This window comes from Argentina anserina, chromosome 5 (assembly GCF_933775445.1).
Source record: "Argentina anserina chromosome 5, drPotAnse1.1, whole genome shotgun sequence".
In the NCBI taxonomy this organism is placed as follows: Eukaryota; Viridiplantae; Streptophyta; class Magnoliopsida; order Rosales; family Rosaceae; genus Argentina; species Argentina anserina.
This window is the reverse complement of record NC_065876.1, coordinates 5,904,429-5,930,881: the sequence shown is the minus strand read 5'-3', so window position 1 is coordinate 5,930,881 and position 26,453 is coordinate 5,904,429. Positions and strand designations below refer to the sequence as shown.

Sequence of the window (26,453 nt, the reverse complement as noted above, 5' to 3'; positions counted from 1 at the left end):
CAATTCAACCATGACCGATGTTGAAACTGATTCTTTGGGTCGTATGACTCGTGTCTAAGGAGTTAAATTGAAAGCTTGGACGAACACGCCAGTTTTCTGGGTTTCTGGAAACGGTTGCATGTTGGTTATTCCAAGGCGCTTAATAGCTTCCCTTAAAAACGAATAAACAGATAATGGGAAACAGAAAAGGAAGAAACAGACAGTTTGGAAGGCCATATGAGAATGCCGACGAGCTGGCGTCCTTCTTGATCTGTAACATGGTGGAGGGTTTTGATATTCATGATATGTTGAAACATCCATCGAATCAACTCTCTTCTGTGCAGAACTGCAGACTTAGCTGAAGACTATTATGCTCGACCTCCAGTAGTTAGATCGACTGAGTGTTGAACTTGTTAGAATGCCTCAATCTTCTCCTCTAATTCAGCTTCTGCCTCAATTCAAGCCATGATTGATCTTTATAGGAAGTTACGATTCTGGTGTAATTACATATCAATAGAGAATTAGAGATATCAATGTAAATGTAGATGATTACTCCTTGATTACTCTTGTAACAGCAGTAATATACTGCTATTAGTGCTATATAATTGTACATGTTTATTGAGAATGTATTGGAAAATCATTTTCTTCAGAACTCATCATGTCCTGTTAGTGTTGTTATAGTTTTCTCGTTTTGTATCTATTGTTTATTTTTCTGTTATTCTTACTGTGAAATTTCCTTCCAGCCTATGATAGACAGCAGGGAGCATGTGTATGCTAAACCTCCTTTACCAAATCTGAAGAACTTGGTGCTGGTTGTTGTCGCCGATGATGGAGAGAGTGTGATTAAATTTGGACACTCTTTTGGACATGTCTCCTTTCTTGGAGAAGCTTGTGCTTAAAGTATGCATGCTTTCGTCATATTTAGATTAATTGCATTTGAACTTTGAGGTATGCATCTGCAGTTGTGATCATTACATTACCAATTTTTTAGCAAGATTTATTTTAACCTTGCTGTTTTTAGTGAAACACTTATTCGACCAACTTTTCCTACCATTTTTGCTACCAGTTTTAAGATGAGGCATTCCTGTTCTGTAGTACCTATTTTAAACCAATTTCTATTTATTTCATTAACTACTTTAAGGTCCCTAAAGGAAATGGATTTGAACCTTAGTTTATGCATCTGCACTGGCATCTTTTTCATTAATAATTTTTAAAAAACACCGTTGAAGTGTCCTGTTTGCCACTATTTTCATCACAAATATTAAGAATAATATGAATCTGTGGTTGCCGCTTGTTTTATCACCACTTATTCAAAAAGATGCATACCCTGCTGTTGCATCTTCACCATCACTATTTTCAGTACTGATTTTAAGATTGACATTTGAACACTGTTGTTTCATCTGCAGTTGTTACTATTTCCATATGAACCTGGTTTTTAATTTGCATCATGTGACTATTTTCGGTACCAATATTTGAGAAAGGACTTTTACTATGGTGTTTGCATCTAGCCTTAAGACTATGTTTATTGCTAGTTGTAAGAAAAAGGACATTATAACTAGAGAAAAACCCAAAATGATACCTGAAGTATCATTAAAGGTATTTTTTGGTACCTACGAATTTTTGTTACCCGAAATGGTACCTGAACTATTGCACCGTTACCCAATATGGTATCTCTGTTAGTTTCTCCGTTAAATTGATGATGTGACATGTATTTAGAGTTTTTTTTACCAAATATAGTAAAACCTCGTTAAATAATACCCGATTAAATAATAAACTTGCTAAAATAAAACTTTTTTCCGGTCTCAACTCGGAGCCAACATGTTAAATTAATAATTCACTGAATTTATAAGATAATGGAAGTTTGAGAATTTATTTAGTTAGACCCCATCAAATATATAAATTATTAGTGTCATAATTTATATAATAATTTTTTATGAGGATTTCATTAAAAATTTTAATAAATTTAATCATCATGAAATAATATAATATTTTGAAAAATGTTATACATAAAAAATAGTATATTTAATAAGGTATACGTAATAAATTAAACAATGTAAGTAAAAAAATTCTTATACAAAATAAAACAAAAAATTTATTATATCTTGATAAATTAATAAATTAATAGATTATTAATTTATTAATATATTAATATATCGCTAAATTAATAAATTTTATCAATCCCGAGACTATTAATTTATAGAGGTTTTACTGTAAGTAATAGAACAAGCAATAATTTTAAAATTAATTTTGTTATATTACTAAACAAATATTTATACTAAAACTTGTGTTATGTTTTGTGATACAAGAGTTAATTTTCCTCTTAAAATTACAAATTTCATAAGAAATATTGTAAATAAATTTGCAAATAATATAGGTATGATTTATCAAATCCAATAAATTTTCAGTCAGTTTGGTGAATTTGTGAGAATTTTGAAGGAAAAGAGATAGGAAATAAAAAAAAATTGTGTATAGACCATTTTGTCTTTCTAAATACATGTCACATCATCAATTTAACGGAGAAACTAAAGGATGTACCATATTGGGTAACAAAAATTCGTAGGTACAAAAAAATACCTTTCACACTACTTCATGTATCATTTTGGGTATTTTCCCTTATAACTAATATGCTTCTGAACTAGTTTCTTACATTAAGTACCCATTTTTAAGAAAATGTCATTAGAACCCTGCTGTTGCATCTGCACTTTCAACTATTTTCATTACCAATTTAAAGAAAGACATTTGAATCTGCCTATTGTAGTTTTTATTTGGGAGACGACCTATGTGGACAGCGATGGATATTTTCCTGCAACTAAACCAGGCATTAGGACTTGGAGAAGGTGAGACTTGATAGTTTGGATGAAGCTACTATTATGCAGATGCCTTCATGTGTTATTTGCTTGAAGGGCCTTGATCACCATGATATGATCATTCGACTCCCTTGCTCGCACATTTTTCATGATGACTGCGTTGTTACTTGGCTGGAGACGAGTCACTTATGCCCACTGTGCCGATATTCAATGCCTTGTGTCTTAGCGTACCACCCTTTATAAATTAATACCCGGAGGCCAAGGTGCAAACCATTCAGTATCAGTATCCGAGGGTTCAGGTTCAAGCCAAGGTGCAAATACCGAGAGCTCAGGCCAAGGTGCAAACCCTTCAATACCAAAGAGCTCAAGCCCATAATGCACTCCCCCTCTGCTCATGATATATGCCGGCGGTATAGTAACATGTATAGTAACTGTTACGGTTTGCAAATTATGGAAGCGTTAGGATAAAGGATGGAAATATCTACTAGCATAGTATTTTACCGGTCCTGAATGTTTGAAAATAATTGGACATGATGCAATTACATGAATTATGCAAAGTAGTAATCCTAGTTCAACATGGACAACTCAATGCAGTCTATCCTCTCTCTTCTTTTGCCATTCGGAAACCTTAACAGTATCTAAAAACAACACATTAACAAACCAAGTTCAAATTATAATTAGTTGAAATAGCAACAGCTCGCAGTATGATATTTTGGTTCCAGAAGTATACCTGTGCAGGCTGAGGATCTTTCCCCTTAGTGGCAAGTGGCAACCTCCTTGTATTGAGTTTCTTTTGTAGTAGAAGTGTAGAACTGTAGAAGCCTCTTTCATTTTTACAGTATTCTTTTTGTTAGAATGATTCTCAAGCTTCTCGAAATTTGCTTTATTAGGGACTTGTACTGCCTTCAGAATTCTGTCTGCTAAAGCTGACTTCGCCTTCTTCTTTTCCTATAAATGGGCAAAAAATTTTGCCATAAACTTTATATATAGAGGATAGCAAAAGAGAACAATATCTAGATCCATACAGGTTACATACTACAGATCTTGTCTATTTGTAGAGCTGCCAGATATGCTGCATCTTGTTCATCTCTAAGACGACGGTCTGCAATTATCTTTTGATTCTGTTCTACCTGCTTAGCTCTTTGACTGCAGAAAGCCAAGCCTTGTTCCTCCATAGTCCTCTGCAGAATCCATATAAGCTCATGTGGCGAAATCGACCCTTCCATCTGGACAAGAGAGTTCATCAAGGCTCTATGTCATAGTGTGTTGTTATTTGTTAAAGCTGCTAGTTGCCAAGTTGTTACTATTAGCAAACGATAGTGCTCATGCCATGTCTCGGTGTTAAAACTTAAAAGGAGACGGTACTGCAACATGTGAAGAACTATATAAAACCAAGATGAAAGAAAATAACAATGATGATAACTGCGTGAAAAATAATAGAATACCCTAAACTCCAAATTTGTAGCATATGCATCACTCAATTCACTTTCAGAAATAAATGAGGTCAATGGTGAGCATATATATGATCAAATGAAATACAGTTGCACCATTGGTGAATCAAAGTTTTTGGACCTAGCTGTTAGTACTCACACAAAAATCTTTCAGATTAAAACAGTACCTGCTGCAAGACTGCTATGCTATCACTAGGAGCTGGAGCTATGATAGCGTAGAACAGAAAGCAAGAAGGATTAACTGTGGCAGCCATTTGTAGACCTTCCTCTTTATTGGCGAGTGCTGCCCAAGAAACAAAGTTAGCATCAAGAAATTGCACCACCAGCTCCGAAGATAGTGTCTCGATCCCTGCAAAAAGAGGGTGTGAAGGGATGCTCTGGTGAGTGCAGATACATGAACAAGAACTTGTGCTCAGTCCTTTGCAATCTTCAAGGCCTCCATAGATTGACATTCTGACAAGCATAAAAGAATGGATGCATGGTACCATAGTGATGCTCCAAGCTTTGTAGAAAGGTGAATATCACAGGAACAATTAGGGATTTTACTAGATTTTGCATTTGAAAGTTTGATGGTAGAGTTTGAGTCCTTCCTTGTAATCCTATGCGGTCTCTACTCTCTACCATGACGTGTTGCTCTTGAAAATCCACTTATCAGGCTTCTGGGCAGGCTTACCATCCGGCGATAAATCCCATTACGAGAGGCCTCTCCAGATGATCTTAATTATGTCGAACCTCATTGTTGATGACATAGCTAATAGCCTAATACTATCCCTCAAGGCCTCAAGACAACAGAAATTTGGAAAATAGTATTGCAGTTGCTCTTTGCTACAATGGTAGTGAACTTACTCGAAACTATAGGTTAGCAAGACTAAATAACATGTATATTGTTTGTCAAGTTATATTCAATCAGAAACCAACTCCATTGTTTCTTTAGCTGATCATGAAAGTTCAATTATAGAGATAAAAGGAGCATTAATTATGAAAACATGTGCAGATGCCTCTTCTTCTAGCTTATAGAAGCAGAGGATGCTTTGCTTGTGAACCAATTCACCTTAATTGTGGAAGAGAATCCAAAACATAGTTCTGATACCACCTTTCACCTTTGGTTCGATCATTCAGGGGTCCAAAAATTCATTAGTTCTTTTTGTTTCAGAAACTGATCTTTGTAAACGCATAAATGCAGTTTTCAATAGGATGAAAGCCATGTTCAATTCAGAAAGTTGATGCATGGTGGTATTCATCATAAAATTAAAGTATCGTTTCACATATTTGGGAGTAAAGCAATAGTGCAAACTAAAGTTAACAGATATATCAGTTTCTCATACCTTTGAGCAGGCCTCTAATTAGTCAACAAGGCACAAGGTAAACCTCTTATTGCAAGTTAGCCCTTTTCCTTAAGTATCATTATTGCTTCTTTAATATAGTCAATAACGCACAACTTGAACTATATTAGTCAAGACCCAAGACCGCTTTGTCTCCAAGTATCATCACAGTACTTGAGTTGATTGAGCAGAGACCAATTTTGTTTCTGAAAATTTTCATAGTAAGTCTTTCCTTTCTTTCTTTCTGTGTCTATCATTCATGATGTGAATAAATCTTTTGACCTCCAAACCACAAACCAAACTTTTAATTGTAAACAACTAAACAAAGTTACATAGCTTAAAAGAAGAAAATCCCAGATGAATTATAACATCTTGTTGAGATTATGGTGGCTACCCATGTGAGAATATATACCTTTGAAGGTCCTAAAGTGGGTGCTTTTAGAAAGAACATATATTATTTTCCTGCTCTTTTACTTCTATAATTCATAGTACATTAGAACAATAATAGCTACACATGGTCTCCACTCCCATCTAAATCAGATGACCCATCACCATCTTCAACGTTCATAATAGGCACTAAGGTATATGCAGTGGACTCTGTTTCTGTACATAGCATTGCTCTACATTATGTTCCTCAGGCCAAGACTCTTTTGAGGACAAGATACTCATGCTTGTGGAACAAGCATCGCAGTCATGCTCATGCTAAGTGCTGGTATGGTAGTGATGGTACCACTATCAGTCTAGCACTATGTGTCCTAACCTAGAAATGGACTGTCTTATGAATAGTGCAGAAACCAGAGCTAACTGGGTGGATTTATATGCATAGGGTAAATTTCTAATTTCTGAGTTCTTATTGTGCTTGCAGTCCTAAGCTCCTAATCATTGGACTATTATGAAGTTATTATATTGTTTTGTTCATTCTTTCAAGAGAATTTCACAATTTACAAGAGGATATCTATCTCTACCAAACTGAAGCTGATGGGGACATTGAGTAGCATATATTCCCAGTCATGACTCATAACCAAGATAAGAGGAATTTGAGAAGTCCAAGTAAAATGGTATCAGAAAGATTTTTTTTTCTTATCTAACTTATTGATTTTTTTTTTTTTGCTTTTACGAGTTGGCTCCCTTTCAAAAAGCATGAAAATGGCAGCCTTTGACACCAACTCAAGTGACAATTTTGTTTTATACAGGTTTATATCATGAAATGACCTTGGCTTTATGCATTATCACTCACTACGTACATCATCACTAACACAAAGTTTAAGAATATAATCTATACAAAGATGATAAGATCTCATTAGTTAACTCCCATAGTTCACAAATGTAAAAAATAACCACCCCAAGTGAGAATATATGAATTGCTATGATTTCTTTGAATTTTGACCTGGATTATTAGTGGGGTTGGAATCATATTCATATAGACCTGCTTTGCAAAAGTAGGCATTGATTCCGCTGGAAGAGAAGTAGATTATAATCTTCTCCATATTGAGGGCTTGAGGCTGTTTGGTGCTTTTAATGGAGCGTGGTTTAGGGGATAGTGTGGAGTGTGGACCAATATTCCTGAACAGGCTGATGTACAAGTTGTTGGGAGTGTGAGTGAGTGAGTTGGTCTTGTGTGAAAAGAAGAGAGAATTAAAGAATAGTGATTGGCAAACAAGAAGGGGAAGATAGAGCTCGAAAGTTTGGGGTATAATTTGAAACAAAGTGGGAAGCACCATTGCCCAGAACACTGAAAAGAGTGCCAGGCACCAGCAGGCCAAAGGCCCCATACCTTTGTGCCTCCCACAAGCTAGTGTGAGTAGTGTCACTATTGCCTCATTCTATAGGTAACACAAAAGTTGCATACAGCGAGTGTTTGAGCATCGAGTACAGTGGCAGTCTTAGAAATCTTACTTCTTGGGTGCAAGGTGAGGATATTTGAAACTAGTTTCAGTGACCAAGCGAGTCTGTTTGAAATAATGCATCGAAGACCTTACTTCTGCATGTCTCGTTTATCATTAGCATCTCATCTCATGATATAGATTTGTTACAAAACATTGGGCACGCTCGATATAGTTTAGTCAAATAACTATTTGAGGATACATCGATGATATCTTTAGCGTAATTATTCCCAACATTTTAGTATTACTGCTGTAACACTTTAATCACGACAGTAATTTTCTATTATTAGTTGTGTGATTAACTTGAGGAAAGTTCTATTGGTTATTTAGCCTTGCAAATTGTCGGCGTATGAAGCTTTGACATGCTTTAACCTATGGATCACCTACCACTGAACTTGACATCAGAACACCTGGACCTACTTAGTCAATGTGCCTTAACACACCATTATCCTCAGTAAATACTGTAATAAATTTTGATTCATTTATAGGTGATAGTCTGAAAAATAGGTAAAATGATGATCAGCTGACTACAGATGTCTAATACTCGATAGTAGATTAGTAGTAGTATTTAGGAAGAGGTTTCAGTATTATAACAAGCCACGATTTGTTATTTTAATCGTAAGATAAGATAAGGTGTTGGATGAATTGCTCTTAAAATCTCAACTAGGCATAGGTATTTTATTATTCAGCTTACGTGATGATTATAACCTAGTGTTACGCTGTGTATGGCCGGTGATCCGAAGATCAATTATTGACATATCTTGATTTGGCTCAATTTCATAACATTGACCATCTGATTAACAAACAGGAAATAGCACAAATTTAGCAAATCAGTTGCTGAGAGCGCACAAGAGGCACATGTGCACATACTACCATGTAGATTGTTACAATAGCATGGCCTTTGATTAACAGTAAGCAAATATCTTATATAAGTGGGGACTATAATTTATTTTCACATTGTCATGATTTTAAATATGGTGTTCATCATCATCAATATTATAGGTGGCCCTAGCTTGTTGTGAATTGAAGATTGTGCCCTCCAACTGTTCCACTTCATCAGTGGAAACTAGTAAGACCACTATAATATCACATTTATATTTCATTAAAAACTCCAGGGCCATATACTATAGAAGAGATATGAGACTAGACAGAGCCAGAATGAAAATTCGAAAGTGCTCTACCGTGGCTGAGCTTTCATAAAAGATTCGTCTATCAAACAAGAGAAAAATACATACATACCTTAGACTTCATGTAGTAGTTTCATGCTCGTATTTCACTGTTTCGTACCAGCCTGAAACTTCAGGTCCTCTCTCTCTGTTTTAGTGTCTGAAAGCAATATAAAACCATATTGACCACAACTCCTCAACAGTTTAACTTGGGAAGTACAGCCCCACCTATCCAGGCTATTTTATTAAACTCGCGCCTGAAAAAAATTTCTTGGTTGTCAGAACCACAAAACCAAGACCCAAGAATCTCTCTCCCCCGCTCTCTCTCTCTCTCTCTCTGACCTTGAGAGTAAGTTGAGACAAAGAGACACTTGTTTATATGTTGGAAATGGTGTGGCAGTTGTGGTAAGCTTAGTGATACTGATATCAAATACAAACACAAACACCTGGATTGTCCTTCTGGCCTCTTCTATCTTGATTTGAATGGTTCCTTCTGTTTTGTAAGGATATGAGAGGAGCTTATTCAGTTGTTCTTGTTGGTTCTGCTCTGTGGACAAAAGAGAAGAATATTGAAGCAGAACCATCTTCATCATCTTCTTGTGCAATTCAGCACACAACAGGACAAGTGCAATACTTACACGCACATACAGTTGAAACATTACAACCAACTAATCCACTCAAACATTCCTCAAAGCTTGTTACTCATTCTTGCCACACCAACCCCTTCTCTTTCACATCCATGCTTCTTGTTCTCTTACTTCTTGTAGCTTTTGCTCCTGGACTTTCCTCATCCCTCCCCATTGTCTCGGAATCCGGGCACCGTTCACCGGCCAATCAGACATTCCGGCCCGGTGGGGAAGAGGTGCAGAACTTGAAGAGGATCAGCTCTTATTTAAGCAAGATTAACAAGCCTGCAGTCAAGACTATTCAGGCAAGCATCTTGCTTATGTTAAAAGTTTATGTCTTCTCACTGTGCTTAACATTTAGTGATTTGAGTCTTATTCTCTTGTTCTTTTATAAATGCAGAGTCCTGATGGTGATAAGATTGACTGTGTTCCATCCCATCTCCAACCAGCTTTTGACCATCCTGAGCTTAAAGGCCAAAAACCATTGGTAACATAATGATCAAAAATCAATTATTTTTGTTTTGAAGAACCACCCTTTTATTGAACAAATGCGTGGTTGATTATCGTTTCAACTTTGAACATGGTTTATGAGGACAAAATGTGTTATGGTTTTACAGGATCTACCAGAGAGGCCTAAATCCCATAACAGCACAGATACAGTGGAAGAGACTCATCAGCTATGGACAGAATCCGGTGAGTCATGCCCGGAGGGAACTGTTCCCATAAGGAGGACCACAGAAAAAGACATTTTGAGGGCAAGTTCAGTCCAAAGATTTGGAAGAAAATTACCAAGAAGACATGTGAGGAGGGACTCATCTGGCACTGGTCATGAGGTTAGTGATGGAATAGTTCATTGAAGTCAATGTTGGACCATGTAGTTCATCTACTGATTTTTTGTTCTGTGTTGGTTGGATTTTACAGCATGCAGTTGTTTTTGTAAATGGAGACCAGTACTATGGAGCAAAGGCCAGTATCAATGTGTGGGCACCAAGAGTGACAGATCAATATGAGTTTAGCTTATCACAGATATGGGTGATCTCTGGTTCATTTGGGAATGACTTGAACACCATTGAAGCTGGTTGGCAGGTGTGTTCATTTTATTTTCAACTTCCATGGGAAAACCCCTAAAGGTTTTAGTCTCTTACACAAATTTTTATGTTTTTCCAGGTCAGCCCAGAGTTATATGGAGACAACTACCCCAGATTCTTTACATATTGGACAGTAAGTTTCATCTAGGTCCTAGCTTTTTTTCTTCTCAAAGAAATGGTAAATAGAACACAAAAATATATAAAGGAAATCATGAACATAATATGGTCTTTGTTAAGTAATTTGTGCTTAATGAACATGCAGACTGATGCATATCAAGCTACCGGATGCTACAACTTGCTGTGCTCTGGCTTTGTTCAAACCAATAATAAGATTGCTATTGGAGCTGCAATTTCTCCAAGGTCTTCCACCAATGGCAGACAATTTGATATTGGCTTGATGGTTTGGAAGGTGAGTTTAAGTTCAGCATTCAAACAAATATTATTCAAAGCATGAGCAGTGGAAAATTAGCTAATGTGAGGCTAATTTAAATTATGATAAATGCCCGCAAGGACATCATCATCATCCACTTAAACCAAATTAATTAGTAATATCAAATTAGCCAAACATATCTTAGTTGACATAATTTTTATTATATTTTCTTCCTTGTTTTTATTATGAAAAACCAAGGCCTAAGATTCTTTTTCACTTCCCCAAGGAACCAGTTTGTATCAACTTTGTCTCTTTCTTTATAATAAACCAATCTTCTATATTATGAATTTATCCACTGGTGTAACAGCAACTCGCTTTGGGAGTTTATAATCAGCTAAACAAACAATTGCAAAATCTCCAAATTGTTCTTTCACAAACACGAATGATTATAATAAGACAATAGAACCCATCATATACGGCAAAACGCATCATTGTGTACTCACAAATCATTGAATCACATTCTCACCCAAATGAGTTCACCGACTTATAATCAGTCCTATTTCTCATTGTACATTTGTACAGATTTGTAGTCACAAAATATAGCAACACATTTTCTCCTATTTGTGTACACCTAGGCATCATCATCATCCTCTTCTCAAACGAAATAAAGACATCATCATCATCCATAATTTGATAGTGATTTTCTACCTACTCATAAGTAGGGGTGTCCTTTAGATATTCAGGACTTGTGGTATCCTAGCAACCATGTTGATCACTATACCCAAATTGTTAGCTCCAGTTATGTTAGTGCATGTTAAAATTAGACTGTTTTAAGCTCTAACAATCTAACATGTTATTATGTGTTGATTAATAGGATCCAAAGCATGGGCATTGGTGGCTGCAATTTGGTAATGGTCTACTAGTTGGGTACTGGCCAGCCTTCTTGTTTAGTCACTTGAGAAGTCATGCCAGCATGGTTCAATTTGGAGGTGAAATTGTAAATAGTAGATCAAGGGGTTATCACACATCTACACAAATGGGCAGTGGTCAATTTGCAGGAGCTGGTTTTGGAAAAGCATCTTATTTCAGAAATCTGCAAGTGGTGGATTGGGATAATAATCTTCTTCCTCTTAATAATCTTCACCTTACTGCTGATCACCCCAATTGCTATGATATCAGACAAGGCAGAAATAATGTATGGGGGACATACTTTTACTATGGAGGTCCTGGAAGAAATGTAAGGTGTCCTTGAATATAAACACCACCAAAGTATAGAAAGCAATCTAGCTATCTTGATTTTACTTATTTTATTTTTTGATTTTCAGGTATTAATTATTATTTTTTCCTTTCTAGGCCATAAGAGGGTTTGTTACTTTTTCACAGTTTTGCTATTAGGAAGTATCAAGTCTGTTTCATCTGTTTTGTTCAAAATCATGTAAATTTGGGAAGAAAATGAGTGTTAATAGTATTGCATTGTCTGTTTTCTCTGCTTTCAAAGTTTCCAGAAAATTAAAAGAGTATAATGTGGATTTTAATGCTTCTTTGGTTATGGCCTAGTGCAGAAATTTGGATTTTAAAAAACTCTCTTGTTCTGAAACAAAGCACAATGCATGTTGCTCAATTATGTATTCTATTGATGAAGATTCCCGTGGTTTAAGGTCAAGCATGTGGGTAGCAACAAGAATGCAAACTAAACAAATTAACACAGATAACTACTCTGAACCCACCTTAGCATTTCAATAACATATCATACCTTCTAACTCAGTTCTCAAAATGTTGAAATAAATACAAGAATCTCAGTTGCCACATTATTAATTAATGAAACTAAGAAAGTATTGATAATAACGAACAGTTGTCAACCCCAATATTAATTAGTTGTAAATCTGCATTCCTAGCCAAGCTTGTGCTCATAACAATACACATTGTCATTTTCCATTGTTGGAAAGACCACAAGAGTCAACCATCATGAGCAAGTTGTTCAGTTCTCTAGGATCTCAACAATGGAATCACAGTTTGGAAAATGCTTGGACGACCTAAGCTAGCAAAGGAAAATCTTCCAGTGCAGTGTGCTCGTCGCTGGAAGCCTAGAACAGATGCCGGCGAGCACTTACCAACCAGCAGCAGCTGGATTACATTTTAAACCATGACCTGTAGTTAGGCACCGACGGATGAAAATAGCTTCTGAGCTGAACATCTTTTGTTTCTCAACAGCTGCATATGCTGAAGGAGTGAAACAAGTACAAAATCTATATTAAAACTAGAGCTATGCTTAAAGCAGAATTGGGGGCCTATTGCACAACAGTTCATGCATTCATGTCTGCATTTTTAAGTGTCAATTATGACTTGCAAAGAAAAGCACTAAAAGACGCTGAACTTGAAACCAAATAAATCAGAAGAAAGACGAGGCATTTCCTTACGAGATTTTACTTTCTCAGGTCCACATTTCGAAATTAAAGTAAAATGGAAAATTCAAACTAAAGCAAGCTGTGATTCCGTGTACTCGGATTGATCATAAAAGAGAAATCAGACATCACTAATTGAAATATAAACAGCTGGATTTATTTAAAATTTAGAAGGATAGTAGTTCTCTCGTCCAAAGAGGAACCCGAGAAGTGATTCACCTACAGCGGATCAACTACATTGAGTTAGCATGATGACAAATAGAGGATCAGTATAACTTCAGACGCAAATACTGTGGCCTTCGTAACCACCATTCATGTTCTTAGGATCTCACACCAAAAATTAAACCTTTATAAGCAAAGAAGCAGTGCTTCAGGCAGACTTATGATCATGGCATGCAAGCCACAAAAGATCACAACTATACACCGCCATAACATTTTTGAGAATATGATTACAATGCACATCTAGTAGCGGAATATCTCTTCTCATGGAACTGTTAATACTATTGCAGATCAAATGGATAGAAATGTTTGGCAATTCAACCACCATTGCTTTCTGCAAGAGCATACTCTATAAACGTTACAAGATCTTTGGGAGTACAGACCTGATAATTACAAGTTCCTATAACGCCCAAGTCTTTCATATCTTTTGTCCAAGCTTTCTTCATATCGAAATTCCTGTTTTGTTGCACATGGAGCGTCCCATATGTCTTCCCCAAAACTGCAGAAAAGTTAATGAATCCAGGATCGTTTAATGTTTCCCTAAAATCCAAATGACTTCCTGTCAGATCTTGCAAGGAGCGTATGCTGGATGCAATTTTCTGAATCGATAAGAGGTTCAAAGTGAAATGCTGAGTTACTGGGGATAAGTTCTGATTTTCATTCTCATTCTTCCTATGGAGATACTGAAGTTGAATCACGTTCGCAAAGGAAAAGCGTGCTAGGAATGTTAAGAAATCATTGAAGTTCATGCCTGCATTAAAAAGAATCAATTAGCTGAAAAAGAAAGGATTATTTTTTTCTTTTCTTTTTTTCCTTTTTGGGTTTTCTAAAACAAAATGAATAGAAAACTCATGTTTCTACTCTCTTTCTTTCTGGTGTAATGATGCAATGATCGATAATAGCAGAATCCAGCTAAGTTGATACAGTGATTATGATTTTGATCAACTGCCTTGGGTAGCCACTTAAGCAACAAAGTCTGATGCATGTAGTTGGTTACACTTAGAGCTTTTGTATTGTTCCTGTTTGGCTTGTAGATGTTTTCCACTGGTCTTGTGCTCTGTTCATTAATAAAATTTGTGTTCTTATGTACAGGAATATTATGACAGACTGTCACTTGTGTACAAAATTTAAGCATTCCTCAAAGTTTACGCTGTACCTGTGTTAACGGCAAGGTTGCGCTTGCAGAGACCTTCAAAATCATCACATATATCCTTAATGTCTTCTATGTACTCCTTAGCTTCATTGTAGTCCCTCAAAAGCAAATCCCACTATATTCAATAAGATCAACGTTACAGCCACTATTATGGAACGCTAAATTTTACACAAGCTACTTATAGTATTCCACTTACCACCCAATGAAGATTATTAGCATTGAACCAGTTGTGGTCTATTGAAATGGCATCTTCCTGAAAGCATTACAAGTGCAAAGAAGATGAGATATTTCATCCATCAAGAATGGATGACTTTAATTTTTAAGCAGTTGGGATAACTTGTGTGTGATGTGTGTGAGAGAGAGGGCAGTGTACCATTGCTTCTTATACATCTAAAATGTCGGAATAATAGGAAGAAAAATGAAAGTCTACAGCAAAATTGAAGAAATAGAAGAGATGCCAAATTATGGACTTGATGATACCATCCGCTAGGCACAAAGATAATGTTATTTTGTTCTTGAATGCTGTCCAACCAGATAGCCTTCATAAAAGAAAACGAAAAAAACACAATTTGAAAAACATGAAAAACAACTACATAAGGAATTTTAAATACATAGATTGACATTATACCTTTGCAGAACCGGGAAACTTTGTTTCACTGACATCATCAAAGATATTATACACAGTGTTTTTCATATTCCTGCTCAGGAGGAGGGGAGAGACAGAAAGTACAAGCAAAAGAAAACATTTGCTATATCAATGCAATATAATGTACTATCGGAAGTCCCCACTTAGCTCTAACTGATGACTATAAGTGCTAGAAATTGTTATCTTGCCTGTCAAACACCAGATGAGTTTGAGAAGGAGACAGGAAAAGCCACTGTTTTTTTTTCCACATACATTTGCTAACCAACTATATGACCTGAAAACATCAGCATGTAGTGGAGTCCATGTTCCTGGATAAACACGAAGAGGGGTCCAACAGGAATGCTACATATAAGTAAATAACAGCTTACGAATACATCTTTATAATGACGCCACACAACCCCTTCTCATCCATGAAAATAATGTTCATTCCCTGAAACATGTCTATTGTTGTTTAGACAGAGAAAAATATCAAAATAAAGATTCCCAGTTGTATTTTGAGACACTCTGTTTGTGAAATGATGAATAGATAACATGAACAAAATCTATTTTTCTTTTCATGATCACAAACAGAAATGCTTAATGGGGTGAAGTTGTTTTTAATGGACAAAATAAAGATTCGAAAATGTCATTTTAAAGACACACTCATAAGCTGTTATTTACCATATTAGGTGGTTCCATGTGGATTAAACTGTGAATTAGACAATATCTATGACCATAAAGAGGAGCAAAAAACTGTGATGAATGTGCTCAGAAAACTTTTGCTCCCATGTAAACAAATCGGTAGTCAGAGCAGCTTATGTCGTTAATTTCTGAGTACATGTTGGTGTCGTTACGCATACGATAATTATCAAGATATGCACTGAGCCAATCATCACAAAAGAACATCGGAGTTGTGTTTGCTGTATATTCTGGGTACTCCTGGAGATCAGGTTCGGAAGGAAAATAAAATAAGTGAAGCATTTGAGCTAGATCAACTCGACTGTGGGCAAGTGACAGACCCTCAAAGAGTAACACTTGACGCTAGCAGTAGAAAAAATGAAGCAAGTAATTCATTCCCTAACTACATATGACACAACTAACTCCTGAACTACCGAAACCCCATTAACAAAAACTGAATTCTAACTTGTACCTTTACAAAATGCCAGTCTTTCAAATACAGCAACATCTTGCTCCCAGCTGCCTGACTCGGAGCAGTACCATTCTCCTGCTCGGAATCCCCATGTCATTGCTCAACGAATTCTCCAACAGTCATCTCTAACCTCTGCTGATCCGTAAACTCTCTCGTACCGTAATCCGTAACCTATAACCAGCATATCAGCACATCATCATAAGAAAAATGCAGACTAAATTCCACACTAGCAAAGGCCGAACCTTTATCCATTCATTAATCACTTACGTAAGACTCAGTATACTTCTCATTTCAAAAAGCAATGAGCAGAACTCAGTAAGTAAAAGACTACATTGACAATTAGAAACCCAATACTTTAACACCATAAAGTTTAAAGCTTTACGTAATTGCTGAACAATCAAACTTCCAATCAGCTCAATACAATAAATTCAACTATTGAAGTACCTGGACTTTGGATTTTCCAAAATGGGCAGCGAAGAACTGAAGATCAGGCTTGCCATCAAGTGTGACCCAATCTCTGCAAGCCCTCCAATCATCCATGAGACCTGTGATCACCACAGGCTGGTTCTTCTCCATGTACCTCTCCACAAACCCACTGTAACTCATCTCTTTCCCATTCACCCTCTCTATTTCACCCCCTATTCTTAATCCTTGCACTCCACAAGTGAAAGTCTGTAGGCGAAGAAAGGGAGTTACCAAAGTGGGCCGGGTCGAGCGCGTCTCAAGTCTAGAAATTCATCCATCTATACAAAGGGATATAACTGTCTTTTTGAACATTTTCATGAGCGAATCCGATAGTAGTTGTCGTGAATGCAACCACTTTCGGCGCGTTCCCGAGCGAAAAGATATCACACTGTAGAATACACGTTGGATACTTGCAGCAATTCTTGGATAAGCGTCGGAGGCCATTGCATATGTCGAGGACAAGACAATTTTACCCCTATAGAAGAAAGGGGTTGGTGGGCTTGATTGGATTCCGAACAGCCCAGAAGAAAAAGTACAAGGCAAACAGAACCTTCACGGCCAGCATGGCAGGAAAAAATTGGACTTAAAGCCAATGTGGCAGGACAAGAGTGGAAAATTCTTTTATTTTTAGAATTCAAATGTACCCTGAGGATAACTACCTAATTCATTCATGATCTTGGAAGTAATGCAAGAGGAGTTATTTGAAATAAATTTTTCTTTTCTTTTCTAGTATTGATCTTTACCTTTTCGTTCCTGAATTATACAATTTAATCAATAATATATGGTATAAGAGTGTTTGTATATTTTCACATACGTTTTGGTTGACAAATGAAGTTTTGGTTATAATAATATAGATGTAAAGAGGATAACTACATAATCCATGATCTTAGATAGGAGAGTTATTTGAAATAATTTTTTTTTCTTTTATGATATTAACTTTTACCTTCTCGTCCATAAATTATATAATTTAATTATATAATAATATATAGTGTAAGAGTGTTCATGTATTTTCCCATGCGTTTTGGTCGACAAAAACAGTTTTGATTATAATAGTGTTGATACCCAAAAAAGCACAAATACGTCGTACATATACTCTAGACATAACAAGAATGTACACATGCATAAATTACATCCGGGAAACCAAAATATCACCGGCATGTCACACACGTGGACCCAAGCCACAATCATGCTCTTGGGGTTTACAAGTGGCGTGGAAGGTAACGAGAGTACATGATACTCTAGTTCAAATTTTCGATTATTGACGGTTTTGGACTTGGGACTGAAATCATAGCTCAATAATTTACATTTTGACATGGGCATACAGAGATGAGAACTCATACCTATTAAAACTATATACAATCATCTACCTTAACCCTAGTTTCCAGCCCATCAAAGTAACAACATTCGTCTTCACCCTGCATCTCTTGCCCCAAGTACAATCCTTCTATATATATTTCTTCATCAATTACAGAGGCCAAGATCGTCTACACATAGTATCCTAAAAATTTGCTACATCATACTTCACGGATAACACAACGCACTTCACCTCTAAGTCGTGAGGGTATTATGGTGTTCTGTGTATTATCATATACCATTGGAGTTTTCTCTATTATCCGGAAGATTTATCTCATAAGCATGTATCTTAGCCTCACCTCTTCTAACCTATAAATCGAGGCTTCTTCCCAACAATAACACAACTTTCAAGCAGCAACCAAAACACACAGCTTCCCAGCAGCAAAACACATAACTCCTCCAAGCAATAACCCCAAGCAAAGCAAAGCATTCCAACTCATAACCATTTTCAAGTTCTATACAGCCTTAATTAAGCTTAACCTTTCACCTCACTTCCTTATGTCTATCCTCCATGCACCAGATTCCATGCCAAACCTCTCACTGCAACATGCATCTCATCTCTGCAACTCATGTGCTTCTAGCTCTTATGCCACATGTCTCCTTGCAAACCTTTTTACAGATTATGTTCATCAAAACATCATGCCAATATATATCTTGTCACAGCAGCAACCCTACATCACCGCGGGGAAATTTGGGGAAAATACTACAAAGCTCTTCTGAAGCTTTGAACCCAGTTCTTGAACTCAAAAGGGGGTACAAGAGGCAATCAAGCAATTCTAAAAGCCTATGTACAAAACACCCTCTTACATTTGGCGACTCTACTGGGGACTGGGTTTAAATCCCTAAATTATGCTTCATCAATCACTACTGTATTGTTTATGTTCTTGAAAATCTCCAGTTGAATTTCACCATGCTAAAACCCATGACAATCGAAGCCTTTAATATGCTTAGTCTCACCTGCCAAGGCCAAATCTTCTTATGTCAAGATATATCAATGCTTCAAACCTTCAAGTTTATCTTACAACCAGATCCCTACTACTATGCATTGGATTTCTTCATTCACTTTACCAGACAATTCATTTTAAACCCTATGGTTCCAGTAGCACTCTACCAAAATATTAACAGACTTTTCTTTATCTCCAACTTCTACTACCCAAATAGATGCATATTGCAAATCCAATCAGGCCAACCATATTTTTGTTCATGGTAGCCAATTATTTATCTTTAGATAAAGCAAAATGAACCTCTCTGTCATTAGATTTAAGCCAAAAGAATCACCAATATGACAGAAACTCAATATGCAAAAGTAGCTCACCTATGTTCTCTCCCTTCAATAACTTCACAAATCTATTTGATGCTTTCGCTAGTAACGAATTCGACTGCTAGCGAATCCCTAATTCAGTATTACAGTGCTCTCTAGATCTCTAATACATAAGAAGAAGATTATTTTTGCTACAACAAAAAGGCAACTCAATACAAGAAGTCTAATCATGATACACCTTCAGCCTTGCTCAAGGTAAGCAATCAAGCATTTCAGGCTTTCATTTTGCTAGCTAGTGACATGCACAGTTTGAATTTAAACACATATGCACTGCTAGATGAAGACACACTACTAGATGAAGGTCAAGCACATATTTACACAACATGCAAAATACTTTTCTACACTATAGTTATAGGCCTGATTCCAAAAAGTCAACATTGCAGTAGTAAAAGAGCAAATTGTTCAACTAACCTAATGTATCCTATCACCAAACTATATTATCTATCTAGAAGCAAAACCAAAATTTTAGCCAAAATCACACATTTCAACACCATAGTATTATAACCCAACTTTTCACAGTATTATCTACCAAATCAAACTGGTAGCTTTCAGTCATCAGTCACATTATGAGGTGCAATAGACTTTTATTTAAGTTATTGTAACCAATCTCGTCAAGCAAACCTAAAAACATAAAATTTCAGTCAAACCATTCAGCTCTTTCCTAGAGCTAACTACCTTAATCAAGTTGATTCCAAGCACCAATCACAGTTCAGAGGAAACCATTAGAGAAACATTATGATAGCCAAGCCAAAACTACAGTTAATATGCTCACTGAGGTTGAGAATACACACATTTATCATCCAAACACTGTTTTCCATACACATTCCTCCATGCCAATTTATTGTTCACAATCTAGTTTGAAGAAATTTAAAGCAAACCTAACCAAACCTATTCGGCTAAACCCATATTTGACATCTAAACCTTTACTTGAACCTTTTACCATGTAAACTGTGACAGTAAACACACACATTCATCATCAGCCTCCTGCTTATTAATCCTAGCTTTTTCTCCATATTAGAACCAAAAGCTTGAGCTCTATCTCATATCCAATTTTTACAACTTTTCACAAATATAACTCTAGACCTATGCGTTGTGATTAACTACCTACCCATCAAAGTTCCAATATTGTCATGATCTTTGTTCTTGAATTAAATTGCCAATATAGTAAATAGTCAAGTACAAGACTATACTCATAAGCAAATGCATATGCCAAACACCAAGCAGAAAGCACATGCGTCATAAAACATTCATTTATGTGTCAAATCATGAGTAGCATGAAGTCAAGCAACTAGTCACATATCACCTCACTCAATTCGGATATATATCTAATGCAATTGATTGATGAAGACAAGTATGATACTTACAAACTAAAGATTGAAGCGTATGGGTACTTACAGCCGCTGCTATTCTGCTAAGGTGATGTAATGAATCTCAAGCAACAAAGGTCGGATTCAACTTGAAACATAACATAGTCTGATCTTGTGTACCAATTGCTCCTCATTCTGCAATTTCATCAATACATTTAGGTGTGGTGATCAATGCGGTAAGTGAAGATGTAGACGAACAATTGAAGATGCTTGCCCATCGATCAACGAAAGCTTCATGCTTCAATTAGGGTTTAGGGCATAATTGAATCAAACTTTATGGATTCACATATAATCCTACAACAAAACCCACTTTACACTAGTTCTTAAATAAAGTCCATTAATCCTAAACATCAAACTTTGTTTACCCTTTTCCAAGCATTTATAGATAGCCCATTCTCCATCCAATAAAGCCTACCCATTCAGAGAACCAAAGAAATTACTCATACTGAGATCATCTTACCTCCCTTGGAACGCCGATAATGAAGACAAATTTCGCCCAAATTATAACTTCGGTGATGTATATAAAGAGCTTGTATTTCTCTGAGCAACTTATGGAACTTAGCCATGCCTCTTCTTCTACCCTGCACCAACATGAGAAAAGAGCTATTTCTTTTATCAGCTCATTACCCCTCATTGTAGTGAATAAATGAGGTAGTCCAAAAAAAAAGTATGGACAAGAGAAATTATATCATTCTTCATGCATATTACCGATTCAAATGCAAAGTGATTAAGTGGAACGAGGCAACAAGCAAACAACGCATATATTTCGCGCCCACGCTGAGCTAAACACAATGCCATGCCAAGCAAATTTATGACCAAATGAGGCATGCCAAGCCCTACACAAACCCATGCCAAGCACTTACTACATGCCAAGATCCCCTTTGTTAGGGTCGTGCATCAATCTATCCGAGACTAAATGTGTAACAACTCAAAAACAAAAACAAAAACAAAAATATATATCAATATATATTTTGTGTGATACATATATGTGTGTATATATATTATGTGTTTTTCTAAAAATATTTAGAATAAATATAAGTTTTAGGTCCTTATAGATTAGAAACTCATATTTTGGTCTAAGATCCAATATTAAAACCCAAATAGCCTAGTCTTAAACAAAAATGTTTTCTTTTTTCTTCTTCTCGACATATTTCTTTCGAAACACCAACATTCTTTACTTTCAAAAACTTAAACCACAGTCTCATTTGTTCTTCCCTTTCTCCACTTTTCCCTTCTCCAGATTCTCCTTCATCTAAAGCCCAGCCACCTACCTTGATTAAATCACTAATTTCTATCCAAAAACTTGGGGAAGCATGAGGTGTCAAATGGGTGGAGAGCCAGTTTTCCAACCGATGACTCCTTAAATCTATTGTGCATAACTAGAACCCTAGAAGTATGAAGGTGGCAGGTCTAAAACCTAAATGGCTAAGGTTTCATGTGAACAATTCAGATAAGTTTCACGGGTTTCTTTCTTAAGCTCCAAGTTCTATCCCTTTTCCAAGTAGTATAAATAAGGGTGTGTTTCTACGTTTCTGAGATAGGATTCTCAGAAGTTCAACATGGATAGAAAGCATTGGAATAGAATATGTACTGCATTTTGTTGGGCTAAGTTGAGATTTTGATGTTCTTAGTTTTCTGTTATTAGAATTTGATTGATAGTTTATTATATCCATGTTTAGATGCTGGATTAGAATTAAGTGTCTAAGGTTAGAATTGGTTTTGGTTTTGTGAATTTTGTACTTAATTAAAGTTGTTGTAGCTTTTTCGTAAGCATGTCAAGTTTTTTACTTTTGATTGCTTAGAACTCCATAATTTTATTTCTTAAGAACATGTGAAGACTTAATTTTGTACCTGAATTTTGAAATCGCATAACTAATTGTAGAAATTTTTTTTAAGGTGTTTCCAACTCTGGAATATTCTTTAGGATGTCTAATTCATTTGTTATGCAGACATCTACATGATTTTCCGAGTCTAAAGGATTTGTTTTCAGCCAAACAGTTAACCTGTACAAAAAGTCGTCAGAATTTCCTGAAACTATAGTGAAACTTTGAAAATTCATAACTTTTTTCAGAAATATTGTTTAAAGTGATTTCAAGTCTCAGAGTTTTGTTAGAGTGTTAGTTAAAAATGTTTAGAATTTTGTTAGAGTTAGCTATAAATGTTTAGAAGAACTTGAGATCAAAATCCTATTAGTTTAATACAGTTTTATGTGTGTTTGTGTTCAGGTCAGAAAACTGAAATATTGTTTATGTGTTGTTTAAAACTAACTTTTTGCGAAACAAAGGTTGTGCTTATTTGTTAAACTATGTATCAGTGTAATCCTTTATTTATATGACATTGATTCTATGGTTTTATCCTTTTATTAGGAGCTTGAGACCTGAGGTGGAAAATCAACAAAGGTAGGAGGACATTGGGGATCCTCTATGATTGTACATGTATGTTGTTTGGTTTTCTTGTATGATTTGGTTGCTTTTGCTGCTGGTTTCTGATCCTATTGTTGATTTGATTATGTGTGCTACTGATATTACTACGTAATGAATTGTAGGAAGGGATGGTGCTATGGTTAAGGCACTTGGGTAGAGAAGTTATGATCAAATTTTGTGTAGTTAAGTCCATAACCTCAGCAGACATCATATCCCATGTATGCCCAGAATAATGCGCAAAGTAGTATATGATATGTGAAGGGTAATTTGGGATTGGTGAAAGGGGAATGAGCAAAATGACTAGCAAAAAGGTTTTATGGGAATGATGAGAGAATAGTTCACTAGTTCATGTAAAAGAAAATTCTAAGTCACCCTAGTGGTAAAGTACATGGTATGGGACATGTAGACCTAGTATTTTCTGATACATGAACTATGTGAAGTATGAAAAGTTGCATTAATATGTTTGTCATGGCTGAAAATTAATTTGAAGATGTTTGCCTCCTACTGAGCTTTATATGCTCACCCCTTTTTAATATTTTGCAAGTGAAGAACAAGTTGTTTGAAGTTATTGTTTAATAGTGTTTTGTTGTGTGAAGCTTTACTTGATCTTAGTTTCCTAAAATAAAAATAGACTTTGATGAGACTATCCTTGTAATATGTTTGAACTTTGAATAATAAAGTGTTTACCTTCAATTGGTGTCATTTGAGTTCCTTTTTCCAACTTTTTTGTTGATATTATATCGTGGAAATTCATTCCATATATAGAGTATGAGTTACACCTCAAAAACAAATTTACTAAAAATTGAGGTGTGACAAAATTGGAGTCATGCCAAGTTTGTCTAGGCTATTTGGTCAAATTTCATGCATTCTCTCTCGGTCCATCAAATAATTAAGGCAATCAAACCAAAACTAGCAATGCACAATCTCACATGCCTATACATGCCTAAGCATATGATTGTCATAAGCTCATGCATTTTAAAATCACCGTATGCTAACTCTCTTTCTACACATGCCATATACATAATTAAGGGTGCACAAGCCAAGCAAACAAGATATACCTTTTAAAGCAAACTCTCAACCGTGAAACATGCATCTCTATAACCAAATGAAGATCTCAATGCTATCAATTAGAAACTGTCTTTTGCAAGAAAGCTCTTTAAAGCTCCACGCTGTCATACTTGGTATTCATGCTTATCTTAGACTTGTCTCTTATTAATTATGTAGACTAATTCATATCCATTGCATAACCTACATAATCAAGGGGCTAATGTTGATACCAAAAAAACACAAATACGTCGTACATATGCTCTAGGCACAACAAGAATGTACATATGCATAAATTACATCCAGGAAACCAAAATATCACCGGCATGTCGCGCACGTGGACCTAAGCCATAATCACGGTCTTGGGGCTTACAAGTTTGGATATGGCGTGGAAGGTAACAAAAGTACATGATGACCTAGTACATATTTTTTATTATTGACGGTTTTGGACTTGGGACCAAAATCAGAGCCCAATAATTTACATCTTCACATGGGCATGCGAAGATGAGACCTCATACTCATAGAACTATATAGGCATCTACCTTAACCCTAGTTTCCAGCCCATCAAAACAACAACATTCGCCTTCACCATGCATCTCTTGCCCCAAGTACAATCCTTTTATATATTTCTTTATCAATTACAGAGACCAAGATTGTTTACACATAGTATCCTAAAAATTTACTACATCATCGTATAATAACACAATGCACTTCACCTCTAAGTCTTAAGGGTATTGTGGTGTTATGTGTATTATCCTATAGTATTGGACTTCTCTCTATTACCCGGAAGATTTATCCGATAAACATGTATCTTAGCCTCACCCCCTTCTAGCCTAAAAATTGAGGCTTATTCCCAGCAACAACACAACTTTCAGGTAGTAACCAAAACACACAGCTTCCCAGAAATAAAACACATAACTCCTCCAAGCAATAACCCCAAGCAAAGAATTCCAACCCAAAACCATTTTCAAGCTCTAAATAGCCTTAATTAAGCTTAACCATGCACCTCAATTCCTTATGTCTATCCTATTTTGTATATCCTCCATGCACCAGATTTCATGCCAAACCTCTCCCTCCAACATGCATCTCATCTCTACAACTCATGTGCTTATAGATTATGTTCATCAAAATATCAGGCCAATACGCATCTTGTCACATCAGCAACCCTATATCACCGCGGGGAAATTTAGGGAAAACACTACAAAGCTCTTCCGAAGCTTTGGACCCAATTCTCGAACTCAAAAGGAGGTACAAGAGGCAATCAAGCAATTCTAAAAACCAATGTACAAAACACCTTCTTACAAATATTATAGATGTAAATAGGATAACTACTTAATCCATGATCTTAGAAGTTATGTAGGGGGAGTTATTTGAAATAAATTTTTTTCTTTTTTGATAGACTTTTACATTCTCGTCCTTGAATTATATAATTTAATTTTACAATAAGATATGGTGCAAGGATGTTCATATATTTTCATATGTATTTTGGTTGAGAAAATGAGTTTTCGTTATGAAAAATTATTTATATACCCGGTACATCATCTACATGACGTATCCATTTAATATTATTGGTCCATTTTTTACTGTGTTTGTTTCTGATTGCTTATTCACATTTAAATAATTTTATCCTCTATCACTACGTGCATATTTACCATACTATGGAATAATATAATTGGTTGAGTATACCATATAACAATGCTAAATATTATTTCGGGTACACAGAATAATAGATATTTGGTTATAATAGTATAAATAAACTCTCCATCAACTAACTTTTGTTTCTTAAAAAATGAGAACCGGTGTTGTTGTATCTCTATATATAAAGCGAAGCGTCTGTTCACTATGACTACCGTTCACTACCAAGCGTCTTTACTGTTCACTATCAATTTCCCAAAATGCACATTCATTGGCTGAGTGGAAGCAATGGTCTAAATATCGTTTTCGCCATCATATCGGTCGAGAGGTAAAACGATATATCGGGGAATATATCGGTTTTATCGGATTTGCTTATTTTCAATAAAATTTATAAAATTATACTTCAATATGTACCAAATAAACTAAAAAAACTGTACTAAGTAAACTAAAGAAAATAAATATTTGATTTAATGACAATTAAAGTACACGAACGACATCTAATAATAAAAATAGGTATTTAAGAATGATTATTTAGACTTGAAATTGATCATATATATCTAAAATTTATATAAATTAAAAATATATATGAAAAAATGAAAAAAAT

The 26,453-nt window shown here is 35.7% G+C and overlaps 2 protein-coding genes and 1 pseudogene across 2 annotated transcripts; 1 reads left to right on the top strand and 2 right to left on the bottom strand.

Annotated features, from left to right (window-relative positions):
* Positions 1-2,655: 2,655 nt before the first annotated feature.
* Positions 2,656-4,986, bottom strand: LOC126794810 (plant UBX domain-containing protein 10-like; annotated as a pseudogene).
* A 4,005-nt stretch (positions 4,987-8,991) lies between these two features.
* Positions 8,992-12,160, top strand: LOC126793467 (uncharacterized). The gene is made up of 7 exons (XM_050520001.1): positions 8,992-9,539; positions 9,635-9,721; positions 9,852-10,067; positions 10,156-10,320; positions 10,402-10,455; positions 10,585-10,731; positions 11,567-12,160. The coding sequence occupies exons 1-7, from the start codon at positions 9,117-9,119 to the stop codon at positions 11,942-11,944; spliced, it is 1,470 nt and encodes a 489-aa protein (XP_050375958.1). The 5' UTR covers positions 8,992-9,116; the 3' UTR covers positions 11,945-12,160.
* A 1,086-nt stretch (positions 12,161-13,246) lies between these two features.
* Positions 13,247-17,150, bottom strand: LOC126795377 (arginine-specific demethylase JMJ20). The gene is given in 11 exon segments (XM_050522223.1): positions 13,247-14,064; positions 14,470-14,581; positions 14,663-14,719; positions 14,925-15,005; positions 15,095-15,164; positions 15,301-15,353; positions 15,356-15,422; positions 15,870-16,030; positions 16,242-16,412; positions 16,686-16,891; positions 17,117-17,150. Coding segments are annotated over 11 exon segments (1,446 nt in total). The 3' UTR covers positions 13,247-13,630.
* Between the last annotated feature and the right edge of the window lie 9,303 nt (positions 17,151-26,453).

What these genes read in the sequence shown, in the direction of transcription:
- LOC126793467 (XM_050520001.1), top strand. Translation starts at nt 9,117, where the DNA reads ATGAGAGGAGCTTATTCAGTTGTTCTTGTTGGTTCTGCTCTGTGGACA. An exon ending in CATCTGGCACTGGTCATGAG is followed by an intron (nt 10,068 to 10,155) that starts GTTAGTGATGGA and finishes TGGATTTTACAG; the next exon opens with CATGCAGTTGTTTTTGTAAA. An exon ending in GATTCTTTACATATTGGACA is followed by an intron (nt 10,456 to 10,584) that starts GTAAGTTTCATC and finishes ATGAACATGCAG; the next exon opens with ACTGATGCATATCAAGCTAC.